This window comes from Camelus bactrianus, chromosome 2 (assembly GCF_048773025.1).
Source record: "Camelus bactrianus isolate YW-2024 breed Bactrian camel chromosome 2, ASM4877302v1, whole genome shotgun sequence".
In the NCBI taxonomy this organism is placed as follows: domain Eukaryota; kingdom Metazoa; phylum Chordata; class Mammalia; order Artiodactyla; family Camelidae; genus Camelus; species Camelus bactrianus.
In genome coordinates, this window is record NC_133540.1 from 73,042,218 (window position 1) to 73,057,076 (window position 14,859).

The 14,859-nt window shown below is 32.7% G+C and overlaps 1 protein-coding gene across 9 annotated transcripts in view; it reads right to left on the reverse strand.

The window, feature by feature from the left end:
• Positions 1–14,859, reverse strand: part of CCSER1 (coiled-coil serine rich protein 1) — a 1,108,361-nt gene that overhangs the window by 838,809 nt on the left and 254,693 nt on the right. For all 9 annotated transcript variants that reach the window (XM_074343893.1, XM_074343839.1, XM_074343854.1 and 6 more), the window contains one exon: positions 1,884–2,004. In XM_074343893.1, the coding sequence (XP_074199994.1) occupies positions 1,884–2,004 (121 nt within the window). The remainder of the gene's footprint in view (positions 1–1,883; positions 2,005–14,859) is intronic.

The window sequence follows — 14,859 nt, forward strand, 5'->3', positions numbered from 1 at the left end:
TTAATTTGATTTAGACACATTTAGCATAAGATTCTGGTAGGTTATCTAGTTAGATAAGTCTGGTCAAGAATTTAAATATTAAACTTGCATAATAAGAAACTTGAGGAGAAGAATTTATATCTGTAAGTCACCAGTAATGTTGGTAGCTGCAGCTATGGAAGGGGCAACATAACTAACACCTTTACGGATTTTGAGATTTCAGATCTTGTAACAATATTACTTCACATAACATTCACAACGACCCTGTAAATATGGTGATATCACCCCAATTAACAGATGTAGACAAAGAGTTTAAATAAAATGTCTCCAATTTCCATCTGATACGTAGCAGAGGTAAGATTTTAACCAAGGTCTCTCTGACTTAGAAAAACAAAACCAATAACAAAACCTGCACAAATGAATGAATGATTCTGTTGAGGGAGAGTTTAAATAACAAAATAGATTCAGAGAATAAAGGAGAGTATCAGAGTGAATGCAGGATAACAGGAAGAAAAAGGGCAGCCAGTTAACAAATGCTGTCTACTTCAATATATACCTCTAAATAAAAAGAATGGATATTTATAAAGTAGCTAAGACAAGAAAAAAGACATTTTATGCAAGCAAATAGTACTATTCACCAGTTTTAAGCAGTCACTGAAAGATAATTAAGAGAATTTAAGATCCAATTTACAAATATATAAACTCATACATACATTGCAAAAAATGCATTTGAGTTTTCTAATATAATTCAATTGGCATATATGAGATGTAATTTTCCTCCTATTAGACAAAAAATGACTTTCAGAACTTAAAAAATAAGACTATATTAAGAGTAGTTAAATTGTTTTCACTTTTAGATTGTATTAAAACTGAATTACAATCATTACTTTCTGAATTGGCTAGTATTTCTTTTCTCTATAATGAGAATATTAATACGGACTATCTTCATGCAATCAAATATATACATTGCTCCATTTGAATTCAACATTATTGAATGCAACATTAAGGGATTTTCTAATTGATTTCACAGAGTGTATCAGACACTATCATGTTCCAGGAAACTCAGTCTTCAAGAGCTAATTCAGTAGAAAGACATCAAGAAACAAAATATGATACAGTTAACCTAGGGGAAAAATAGTAGGTGCTTCAAAGAAACTCTCACCTGCCAGCAACCCTTGGAGACACCATACATCACCACATCTCCAACCTGAGACCTTCTAGCGGGCATGGCACTGCTTTCACTAGAAAATCAGCAGTAGGTTTTCCCTTTTCATTTACTTAACACATAACTAGAAATAATCCTAGTTTATTTGATATTTCAAGTCCATAGATCATACTTTTGTTATCATGAATTTAATTCTCTTTGGCTCCTGTAAGAAAAAATCTATTATTTTTTCCACATAAGATCAAATTTAAATTTAAATGAAGTTTGATCTGTTTAAATGGAAAAATATGAAAACATTAAATAGTTAAAGTTAAAAATAACTTTCATTCCTTATAAAAGTGCAAACCAACTTAAGGCTAAGAAACTTATATTTAAAATTGATCATATTTTAGACCATTAAAACCCGCAACTATAAGATAAGGAATCTGAGAACAGCACATCCATCACCACAGTATTAAGGAAATAAAGTCCTTCAGTCTACTTACATTACTCAGGTAACAAAATGAAACTTGAATGGCATATAGTTCAAACACACAAAGTCAGAAGGCAGAAGTCACCCACTGAGGCATTAAAGGATAAATCATTTTTTTAAATGCACAAAATTTATTTCTGTTCTCTCAGTATACTAGCATTAATACATTGATTATATGTAACAATTTCTGAGTGATTTCATTCTGATCAGTTATCTAATTATCTAATTAGTTTTATAAAACTCTGAAAAATCAAATGAACAACTTACTGTTTGGAAGGTTCAGGAAATTTTAGTTCTTCTCTTTTCTTCATTTCTATTGTTGGTTCCATAGGAGTGAGAACCACAGCAGCACACGAGACCACAGAGTGGTATGAATCCTCCCGGCAAACTGTTTTATTAGAAAGAAATGATTGTAAACGTCAGAATTATTTCTCGACTATTCTCACTTTCTCTTTTTCATTTTTCAGTAAAATGAAAGAGGTAATTCAACTGAAATATTATCATTAAATTATCTTTAAGTATCATTTTCTACTCTGTCTCTCCAATCCGTAGTTGTATGACCTTAGGCACTTTTTCTTCTCTTTTTTTAAGCCACAGAGTGGAAAAGGTGTTGCCAATATTTTACAATCCTTCATTTTAAAAAAGCTTTTCACTGAAGAATAAGAAGTGCACAAATTATACACTGCTAATCTTTGCAACATAAACACACCTATTTAATTAGCATCAAGATTAATAAACCAACACCCTAACATGCTCTGAAATATCCCTTCCTTATCACTACTATAGCTTCCAAACACAGCCATTATTATTACTTATATAACCATAGATTAGTTTTACCTATTTCTGAACTTTATATAAATGAGTTCATACTCTTCTGTGTGTGAACTATTTCATGTGTGGCTGACTTCATTCAACAGACATCTGTAAAACTCATTCATGTGCAGCAGTAGTTCGTTCTCATAGCTGTGGAGCTCTCCACTGAATAAATACAGCACGATATATTTGTACATTTTATTGGTGATGGACACTTGTATTGTTTCTGGTCTGAAGCTATGTCAAAATGTCTATAAAACTTCTTGTATTTTTGTGTGTGTGTGTATGCACAAATAGATTCATATTGCAAAAGTATCTAGAGCCTGTAACTGCTCATAGGGTATGCTCTACACTTTGGGTTCAGCTTTAGAGATACTTCCAAACAGTCTTCTGAATTGATCGTTCTAATTTTTATTCCCCCAGTTTCAGTTGCTCCACGTCTATACTAACACTTGATTTTTGTCAGTTTTTTAAAATTTTAATATTTTGTTAATTTTCTATTGCTGTGTAACAAATTTGCACAAATCTAGTAGCTTAAAACAACACTCATTTATCATCTCACAGTTCTGCAGGTTAGAGGTTCATGTTGGCTCAACTGGGTCTGAGTCTGACTAGGGTCTCATAACAATGTCAGTTTGACAGTGAGCCTGTACTCTCATCTAGAGTCTCTGGGGGAAAAAGCAATGCCCAAGCTCATTTAGGCTGTTAGCAAAATATAATTCCTTATGGTAAGTAGGCCTCAGGTCTCTTTTACCTTGCATGTTGTTGGCCAGAGACTACTCTCAGGTCCTAGAAGCAACTCACGGGTCAATGGCCAATGGCCTGTCCATCTCAGTAATGGAAAATATCCCTCACATTGAAGCCCTCTCATGCTTCAAATCTCTCATTTCTTCTTCTGCTAACAGTGGAGAAAAAAATTCTCTGCTTTTAAAGGGCTCATGTGATTAGGTTATGCCCATGCAGAGTATCTCCTTTTGATTAACTGAAAGTCAACTGGTTAGTAACCTTAATTACATCTGTAAATTCCCTTTTTCCATGTAAGATAACTTAATTACAGTAGTGATGTTGTATCATCTCCCCAGTAGAAGGAACTATATGAGGGCTAGGGTCATGTGTCATCTTAGAATTCTGCCTACCACGGCTATCCCTATAAGTGTATAGTGTTATCAAGTTGTAGCTTTGATTAATAGTTTTCCTAATAATTAATAAAACTGAGTTTGTATATATATATTCAATCTTCCTACATGGTTCTGATATGCACAAATTTTAGTTAGGTTTAGTTAAAGAACAACAAATACCCCCCAAAATATGGCTCAAATTTCAGTTGGCAAGTTAGCATGGCATATCAACTGTGAGAAATTATATAAAGTACAAAAGTACTTCTTCACTGTATCTTCAGTCCACAAGTCAATACACAAATAAGAGATGCAAATCAAGATAGGTCACACACACACACACTGCTTCTTTCAAAGTATGTCAACAATTGGTCACTATGCATCTGTTACTCAGATTAAGGACAGACATCAAAGTATATAGATGCATTGCTTCTTTCTCTCCCAATGATAAACTCATGCGAAATTTTACAAAAATGAATACTATAAGGAAGGAATTTGCCAATATGAATGAAAGTGCAGTAAAGAAACAAAAAATGATAGTGCTGGAAGTGGTATTTGAGTTGATTATAAATGAATGGCCAATAATCAGTGATCTAAGTACTCATTTCAAGAACCATGACAGGGACAACAATGTAGAAACAGTCAAACACTGAGGATGACAGCACACATTAATGAAAGAGAGGACAAAAATACAACAGGAGCACACAAGTCAGTGAAGAAGTATGGAGCCACCATCTCAGAAAGAGGTGTAAGAAATTATCCCAATGTTCTTCAATTTTCCCCTAAAAATATTGCTGTTATTAATCTGTTCAGCACTAGAGTCTGCAAATAAAATAGATGACCATTGAAAGCAGAGCTGAATTTAAATCAATCTTGTGGCACTCAAGAGGCAAAGATTACTGTCCAGTATGTGTCAAGGAGAAGCACTAATTTCCTCATCATCTCTTCCAATGTCATCAAACAGATTTTATTTCTTTCTCTTTTTTAAAAAGTTTGTCTCTACTTATCCTTGGCATGAGCTTTGAATCTAAACCAAATAATTCTATCATACTGGGAGAAGAAAAAACTATTATATTTTAAATTTCCACTGTTGTCTTAAACAATGCTAGTGATGAAATCGACGTACAGTTACTGACTCATTCCTCTGGGATAACATTCACTTATTCAATAAATATTTAGTGAACTACTTGGTATGTTACAAGAAATATACTTAGGGGTAGGATTCAACTGTGAGCAAGACAGAAAAGTCTTCCCTTTCCCCAATTTTAATGAAGTTTTAATTTCTTCTAGAGATATTTTCAAGTAATAGGGTAATAAACTTCAGATCAGAGGAAAAGTTACCTGGATCTCTATGAGGGAAACAGAGCTGAGTTATTTTAAAATGGAAAAGAGCAAGTAAAGAAAAGGCTCTAAGTAAACAAGAATATTTTTCAAAACTAGGGAGCATTTGTTTGCTTAAGGTAATATGAGTATCAATACTTAATTTTTATGATCTAGAGGTTGGAACACTTGAAATTGAACTCAAAGACACTGAAGTTAAAAAAAAGAATAATTAAGTCAATAAGAAAATAAGCCCCATTAATTGTTGTATGATGAAAGTAAAAATTAATAAACCTATCTAAAGATGGATGGTTGGGAGTTTCATTTAAATGACTGAGTTTTTATATCTACTTGAAATTAAATTACATTAAAGTTTTAATGCTTTTAAATTTCATTTATCACAAGATACAAGAATTTGTGTAATAAATGCAAGGTAGGCAAACAGAGAAGTCACAACATGAATGGGATAATAAAAGGGTACTACAGATTTTTCAAAACAAAGAATATGCCTAGGCTGTCCTTTCTGAAACAGAAAAAAAAAAAAAAAGAACTAAAAGAAACCTTAGTAATATGTCTCTGAGAAGAGAAAGGATTTCTGAGGGTAAATAGATTAGTAGATAGTCATGTGACCACTATATATATATATATATATATATACACACACACACACACACATATATATATAATATTTATTTAATATCTCAGATAAAATACTGTATTTTATATTTAAAACAGGAGACATTAAAATATTTCTGATATAAATACTGAATCATTGTTAGACTCTAAAAGGAAATTACACTGTAAGATCAATGGAAACAAATAAATAAAATGAAAATCAAAATTAGCCAACACAAGTCTCTACCTCACCACTTCATTAATAAGTCAACAAGTACATTTTCAAACATGTTAGAGATTCAAGATGAAAACAATATACAATTTTTATGAAATAGTACTGTACATATTTTTTCACTTTTGTTAGATTAAGTAGACAAATTTTACAAAAAGTGCTAAAGTAAGATACGGTTTGCTAATTATGTTGAACTTTGTGAAAGAATGCAAATCTCTTTCACAACTGAGAAATATTGCTTATATACTACACCATTTTAAAGGTAAATGTATAAAAATTACAAGAATTAAAATTTGGGTTATTTGACAACAGATGATATCATTTTCTTCTCTACAGCTTTTAGTGTTTTGCAAATTTCTTATAGTGATCTTTTACTTTCATAAACAGGAAAAATAAAAAGTTTTAAAATATAGTCATGAAAACAGAGTAGATGAACAGATGTGAGAAATACTGATGTTGGCCTCAAAACAATGTAACTTCTAGAAATTTCTTGAAGAAAACTATCTTTCTAATTTAATTATATCAAATTTAATTTCATTTTCTTAATGCCTCCCCCTTCTCCCTTTCCCTACCCTCTACCCCAAAGAAAAATCACTTTTTCAGAAGGAATTGTAAGTGGCTAGCCCAGTTGATTATTCTAAAATTGTTAAAGGGACGATACTTATTTCATGGATTCCTCTCAAATCCATCTATTTACTACCAGGGGTTTTTGATTTTTAATCTCAATGATTGAATTATAGTGGCATGCTTAGGTACTGTCAAAATTATCGGAACCCTGATTTGACATAAAGATGATTTCTCTGCTTTCCAAATCACATCAAGTACAAATGGTTCACTATTTAGACTTAACTCTTACGATAGGAAAAACTGGCTTTCAGAGAAAGCAGAGAAGAAAACAAACAAATTCCCAAGTTTTAATTACATTATTTAATTGTATTTATAAAGTTAGCTTTAAAAATGTATGAACAAATTTACTGACTTCTAAATTTAATGAAGGTAAATTTATGGAAAAGCAGACAATTATTTTATAATGTAACTTAAAAAACATGAGCCAGGGTCAAGGCATTGTATATTCAAGTAGGTTTCCAGCCTCCATGAGTTGAAAAAAAATCAGTACACTTCACTATTTCTTCTAACCAAAGATGCAAATAATAATTTGAGGCACCAACCTACAAATTTATATGCTAAATTTGCTCTTCTGTGAAAAGAACTGTTGTTGTAAATAAATTGCATGAAGCGCAGACAATCCCATCATAGTCTTCTGTTACTTGGGAATGTCGAGGAAGGCTGACTGAAAAATTAAAGTCCCCATTTCTTTCTAGACAGATAGAGCCTTTTTGCCAAGATTGGGGTCACTAATCAGGGCATTCTGAGAAGGTTACATGTAGAACTTCCAGAACTTCATCCAGAGGAAGTCAGTTGTCAGCAACCATCAATCAATATGAAAAGAATGATTCAGACAGACATGAAACACTGACAGTTGATATGAGATTATACAACAGTGGTTTTAAAATGAAGGGAAATGTTTGAGAGTCACAAGAATTATTTATCCTAAGGTTTTGTTCTAAGCACTACCTTCATTTATTTCTAGGTAATTAAAGTATATGAACACCAAAAATGATCAAACCTATGGGACTCCTAAGTCCAAAACCTGCAAAAGTTGGTACAGTCGTAGATTTAAGATTGAGTATTCTGACTTTGCCATGTAACCTTTTCTCACACCACAAAGCATATGCTATTACATGAAATGACTCTCTATTATTACCGTATTCTACAAAATGTTTCTTTCACACCCATAATAACTAAGATGCAAAACCTAAACGGTGAAATTGTAAATTGCTCTCCAGTTGTATGTATCAAAATCATGTTATTTATTTACTAAATTTCTATCTCATTTGGTCTTTTAATTTATAAAATCAATTTTAAAGCACTAAGAAAGCAATATATTTTAATAAATGTTCACAAAAATGCCAAAGATTTATTAGAAGAGACATTTTTTTCTTTCATGCAAAATTAAAACATTCAAATTATTGAAGGTGCTTAGAGCAGTTAACTTATAAATATCATTTATAAGTACATTTGAAGGTGCCACTCTAATTCATCAGAGTAGTTTATTATTAATGTGCAAATTGTAAGCTTAAAAGAAAAGTATTTGCTTTTTTACGTGAAAGAGTTCTCTTTTCTATTTTTCCTTCCAAATATCCAGGATCCATATATTTACTATGTAACAATCCACTGGTAAAGCTTAACCCAGTGAAAGAGTAATGCTTTTTAAACAAATGTTTAAAGAACATTATGTGCTGGCATGGTTCCATGTATTAACGTGCATTTATACTTACAGTGTTGTCTTTATTTCTCAGAAAAATTCTACACGGTAAGTACTATTATTATCCCTGTTGGAGCACTGTTCAAGGTCACACGGCTTGGGAGGAACAAAACCAGATTTTAATCAGTTTGCCTCCAGACCCTATAACACTGATGATACTTCATGTTGATTCTCATTTAAATACAACGTATCAAGTGTTCTGAAGTAATAAATTTAATAGTTGAGCTTTTTCAGTAATAGTCTTATATCTGAATTCTTTATCCTAAAAAGGTATGTAATCATTAATCAATTTATCTCCTAACATAACTTTGACTCATCACACAAATGCTCCTAATCCCAAACTCTGTTCTTCAAAATGACTGACAACAATTGTTTTACTATTGCTCCATTGGAGAATGAGTGTCAAGGATCAAGGTGAAACCTGCTATCAGTTACATTTGTCTATGGCAAAGAAAAATATATGATTTAGAAAAATATATTTTTCAAATTTATTTTTAATCAGTTGCTATTAATTTTTCTTGCCCAGCACTGTTATAGGGGCTTGAAATACACTAGTAAACTTAAATGATAAAAATAAATGCTTTGTAGAATAGACATCTTCTAATAGAATCTATTTGCAAGTCAAATTTACCTCTCTGCAATTTTTTCTTACCAGTAAAATACGAATAAAAACAATATCTTCTTAGGTTGTTCTGAGCATTTAATTAATTACTACATGTGAAGTGCTTAGGATAATGCTGGAGAAATAGTAAAGAAGTTTTTAGACGTTACCACATATTACTATTTACAACTACCTTTGATTTTTTTGATATATTATACTCCAGTTATTCAATCAAACACTGCTGTAGATGTGCTGGGAAGACATTTTGTAGTTATGATAACAGTTCATTACCGTTGACTTTAAGTAAGGGAGATTATGGATAATCTGGGTGAGACTTATTCAATGAGTTCAAAAGCCTTAAGAGCAGTTGAGGCTTCTTGATGAAGATAAAAATTCTGCCCTTGTCAAAATGTCCAGCCTGCCCTTCCTGATGCTGTGCATTCCAGATCTGGGGCTTGCCCAGCCAGTCCCCACAATCACATAAGCCAATCTGCTGGTTCTAGTTCTCTGGTTGATAACTGTACAGGGCAACAATGACATTTTTGGGAAAGGCTACAGCTCAGGTGCAGAGTGAGTGCTTAGCACACATGAGGTCCTGGGTTCAACCCCCAGTACCTTCATTAAAAAACAGTAAAATATAGACAAATAAAAATAAATAAACAATGACATTTTGGTGTTACATTCCAGTTTTGGTGAACCTCTAAATATTTCCTTTGAATTAGTGTCCTTGATTCATTCCTTATAAAGGGCTCATCTGATGAAATAATATTAGTCCAGAATTGAAAGAGGAATTGTAAAATAAGCAGATAAAATATAAGTCATTGCATCATGACTACAAATAAACCCACATTCAGCAAAAGCAGTCCTACATAGTCATTACATTAGTGGCATTCACTGAGCTAGACCATGTCCAGGCATTGTAACAGGTACAGCAAAGGTTTTACCGTGGTGTAATTTTGTGTAGTGGGAAAACAACACCATACAGGAAGTGCTATCATGGAGGCCAGCTAGGGAAGTAATCATCAGGACTGGAACAGAAGGACTGCTACTATCTTGTTCACACCTGTTACTTAGTACTTGTCATATATAACTTACTTACATACTATTCATAGATAATATGAGGAAACAATAAATATTTGCCTAGTGAATGAGAGTGAAGAAAAATGAACTAAGTGAGGCATTAGGGGAAAGAGAAGATGCTAGCCAAGCACAGAAAAGAGTGCTAAAAGGCAATGACATATGAGAAAAGTTACATATCTTGAGAAATTCAAATAATTCCACATGACTGGGGCCATAGACAAGACATGGGAAGTTGAAGAACAGAGATACAGATTATTGCCAATACCTTAAGGGCCTTCTAAGCAATTCTAAAACATTAGTTTTTGATTCTGAAGTTAACGAGGATGTGCTAACCAATCATTTAACAAAGACACAACTTGATTAGCTTTATATTTCCTACAAGCAGCTTGGGCAATGTCTAAGTACAGGAACAAGGTTAGGTGAGACCATTAACAATGCTACTGAAATAAATGGAGTGGGAAATGGTGAAGACTTTCTGTCATTGGAAGTGGTAGCCCAGTGGAAAGGAGGGGAAACAGTAAGAGTGCAGAGTATTCAGAAATGTTAACACTTTTATTTCAAATACATAATTACAGTTTATATTTACTTGCTTTCTTTATTAACATGAAAGACATTCTCAGTATACTACAAAAACAGAAAATACAGTAAAAGTATGAATGGATAAGAAAAAAGAATTTGCAAAAGCAGTAAGTGAAGACTTCCAAATTAATTCAGAGGTAACTTAAAAAGTAGTTAAAAATTTAAAAATACATTGCACAATCATATTGTGTAAGGATAACATCATTGGGATATTTTAAAAGATGTTAATAAGTTGTATAGAAATTATTAATATATGAAATAAAAACTGACTAGAGAAAAAATGGAAACAGACAAAAATAACTATATCCTGGAAACATTAGACAAAACTATAAACGTAAAAAAATCATTAAATTTAGTCAGGCTTATCTCACATTATCCAAATTCTGGTACTTTTGTTGTTGAGTACAATAGTAACCTTTCATCTTGTGACACATATTTGGACAGTTATCAGGTTTATTATAAAATTTTGTTCCTAGAAATTGAATCTTTTTAACCAGTTTAATATCAATTTATTTCTTGCCTCGGCTTTTGAACAGTTATTTTCACAAATCTTTACATCGTACAAATATTTTCCAGAATGAAATTGAAATCTTATGAGTGATAGAGGAAAACAGAACAATGTAAAAATGTGAATTCAGTATGTAAGGGTACCTATTTTATTACTACAACCCAAGCACTGGAGTGTTTGAGGCAGACAATAATGTATCCTTGACACATCGAATGCAAGCTGATATAGCCAACGGGTTTCTTGAATGTTGAACATGGAATAAGCATGTATAAATCCCTCCTGACCCCCTCTTCTCTACTGATTGCAGAGGAATAAATTTATGGATAGTGTTATTTTACTTTATTAAACAGAAAAACATCTAATGGCTGTTATATGTGAAAATGTATTCCCCCCCAAAAATTCATGTGGAGATCCTAATCCCCACTACCTCAGAATTTAACTGTATATGGCGAAAGGGTCTTTAAAGAGGTAATTAGATTAAAATGAGGTCATCAGTGTGGATCCTAATCCCATATTACATGTACCCTTATAAGAAGAGATTGGGACACAGACGCACCCAGAGGGAAGATCAAGTGTAGACAAGAGAGGTGACAGCCATCTACAAACCAAAGAGAGGGGTCTCAGAAAAAGTCAAACCTGTGGATACCCTGAACCCAAACTTCTAGCCTCCAGGACTGTGAGAATGTAAGTTTCCATTAAGCCACCCAGTCTGTGGTGCTTGGTTATGGCAGCACTTCCAGACTACACAATGGCCATTTTAGGGAAAGGACTAAAGAATTATTTGCACTAATATCAATAATTAAATGAACTATAAATAAATAAAAGGAGCTTCAGTTTGAACTCCCACCTAATGACTGAATCTATATGGCTCCCACTACTGTCCTCTTCCATTTCAAATTCTCTGATGTGTCCATTCAGGCCATTCAGCTCATGCTTCAACAACTTTAATGTTGAGGAGTTTATTACCTTGTCATTCTAGCTGCCTTCTTCCAACTGTGATCAAGATTGTTAGATTATTTAAAAATAAATTGTATGGAGTTTGTGTGTGTGTGAACATATATGCATGCTATATATAACACATATAGTACATAGATACATTATATCCACATAAACATATATAACATGGAGAACATACAAGAAAGAATAAAGACATAGACAACTATTACTGCTTCTCAGATAAAAGTATTAAAAAGTTTATCAGCATTTCTTCATCTGTACAGCCACCATTTAGAGTGTAAGACCCTAGGTTAGGTATTTTCCAGGCTTCCACAGAAGGCTATATATAGGAACAATAGTAGCACTAGAGGTCTGTGAAGTTTGTCATCAGTGGCACACTACTGCTTCTGAGTAATTAAAGTAGAAGGTATGTACTGTGTTCATTAAATTATCCATGCTAAACTTTGCAGGGCTGTTAATATACATTGTACAAGATTGGCTTTTCCAAAGATGGCCACATCAACATATATCCCATCCTGTTTTGTGCCTTCTGTCCAGCTCTCTCTGGGGACACTTACTGTTGGGACCCAGAGGCCATGCTGTGAGGAATCTAAGTCCACATGGATGTTCTGGCTCATAGTTCCATCTAAGCCCCCAGTTGACATCCATCAACAATCACTGAGCGTTTGAGTGAAAGGGCATTTATTTTAGCTGAAGTCTTGAATACCACACAGCAGAGGAAAGCTCTCTGCTGTACCCGGCCTGAATTCCTGACCCCCTCAAAATCATGAATGATGAATGATATTTGCTGTTTTAAGCCATTCAATTTTAGGAAAATTTGTTACACAGCAATAGATAAGCAGTACTGTCATAAATAGCACTTACATAACTAATGACAAAGAGATTTTGATGCCCCTGGACAGGTTTTCATTAAAATTGTTACCTAAATGACACAGAAAAATTCTTGACATGAGTGCCACAAAAACTTGCCCACATGTTACTGTGTTTAAAAATTATAAAGGAAAATTACAAGGGACTGACTGGTAGTTAAAATTCTCATTCAGCACTTGTCTACAGCTCAATACTATGGAAATAAAAAATAATAATACTAACAGTTATTTATATATATATACCTCTATATAAATACATATATATATTCAATTCATCTAGAGAAAAAAAAGTCTAGTAAATACGTTGAATTTCCCAGTTATGTCTCTCATTTCAAACCTAGAAAGAGACTTGGGAGCTATATTTGGAGCAACTTTGCTATAGCAAGTATAAATAAGAACCTGTTCTACCACTCAAAATAATTCTATATGAATATTCCCAGCATGAGATGAAGTCATAATTGTTATACATTCTGGGGGAAAAAATGAATGACAAGGCCTGTATCATTTAAATAATGCTTAATTAAAAATTTCTATAATCTGATATTCTGGGCTCTAGAACACAGAAAAAATAATATTTTTAAAGGGAAAGGAGATAAGGTGCTTGATATAATAGAATATAAAGAATTTGAAAAGCATTCTACATAGGATTTAGATAGATAATTTCCACAGAGGAAGGATAGTTAAACAAAAATGCATTTTACTGTCATTCTTTTTAGATAAGTGCATCATCACAAATTGTTAAAAAAAATACTCTACATGGATTTGTCAAGGAAGCAAGACTAGAACCACAAATAAATTAAATTATAATCTTTTAAAAGAAATATTTCAAAACATATGGAAAAAAATTCTATATAACTATATGTAAGTGAAACTATGTCGAATATAATTTTCCTATGGGTGTTGCCATTTATTACACAAAAATATATACAATTTTCTCGTGTGTCAGCGTTTATAATCACCTCACACTTCTCCTTTCAGCCCGAAGTTGTTCTGCCTCGGGAACTTTGTTAGCTAGGTGTTTGTTTGCTTGTTTTTAATACTGATGATTATTACACACAATACAGGCTGTAAAAAGAGAAAGTATCCTAGGTAATTTCATTTTTTTTCTTTTTATCAGAAAGAGCTCAGTAAATTTTCTCTCACATCTTTTGGTCTCTAATTTTTGAACTAGATTGAAAGTAATGAGTAGTTACATGATAAAATAAGACTATTTTTTCTAATAGCTGAATCTTTCAATTTTTTCCTATATATCTCCTTTTACTTCAAACATAATACAGTCAATGTTATCACATAATAAATCTCTCTCTCTCCTCCTCCCCCTCCCCTTTTCCCTCCTTTTCACCACCCTCCTCCTCTTCTACCCTTGCCCTCTCCCTTTTCTCTGTTCCTCTTTAGCAATACCTTTTTGGCTGATCAAAATAAAAGAACAAGCATCAAATGAATTATTAATCTTTGTTGAAGAAATTACATTAGATATATGGAGACTCCCTCTCAGGTTATGAGACATAATTGATTAGTCTTTAGCTCTGTAGTCCTGACGGTTATTTAATGGGCTTCACTTTCCAAAAGGATGAGGAGTAATATAATCTACATAATGTTCATCCTCACTTTTAAAAGTTATATAAATTATTCAGTTATCACCTAAAAAATCGCCACTCTTTAGAATTTTACACATGAATTACAAACCACAAAGAAATATGTAAAGTACATAGTTTCAACAGATGATTTAAATAACACAAAGAAGTTAAATATATTACAGCTAATGATTTTAGGATACTTACCCCTTACCATCATTAGAACAGATTCTGAATTGCAAAAAAACAAACAAACAAAAAATCATCTTCCCCTAGCCTTCTTCTATTCTGCTTCATATGAAGTAATTGCCTAATATTTAAGATCAGTTCATTCTATACCTAAATTTCCATTTAGAAGAGACAGTGACATTATCAACTAATTTGAGTATGATTTGGTTGGAAGAAAAGGAGGTAGAGAGTCCAACTTAAGTAAAAATATAGAAGCCAGAATAAAGATGGCCTTTGAGGAAATTAGCATAGCTACAACCCATGGTTGAGCAGGTGAAATCAGGAAGTATATTACATAGGTAAAAACTGCTCTGGGGCCATGTTATGCAGAATCACAACTATTAAGGCAAGTGGCTGATATTTCATCTTGTGAAACCAAAGTTTTCAATTTATAAACAAATGGTAAATGTCCACAGGAGCTAATCT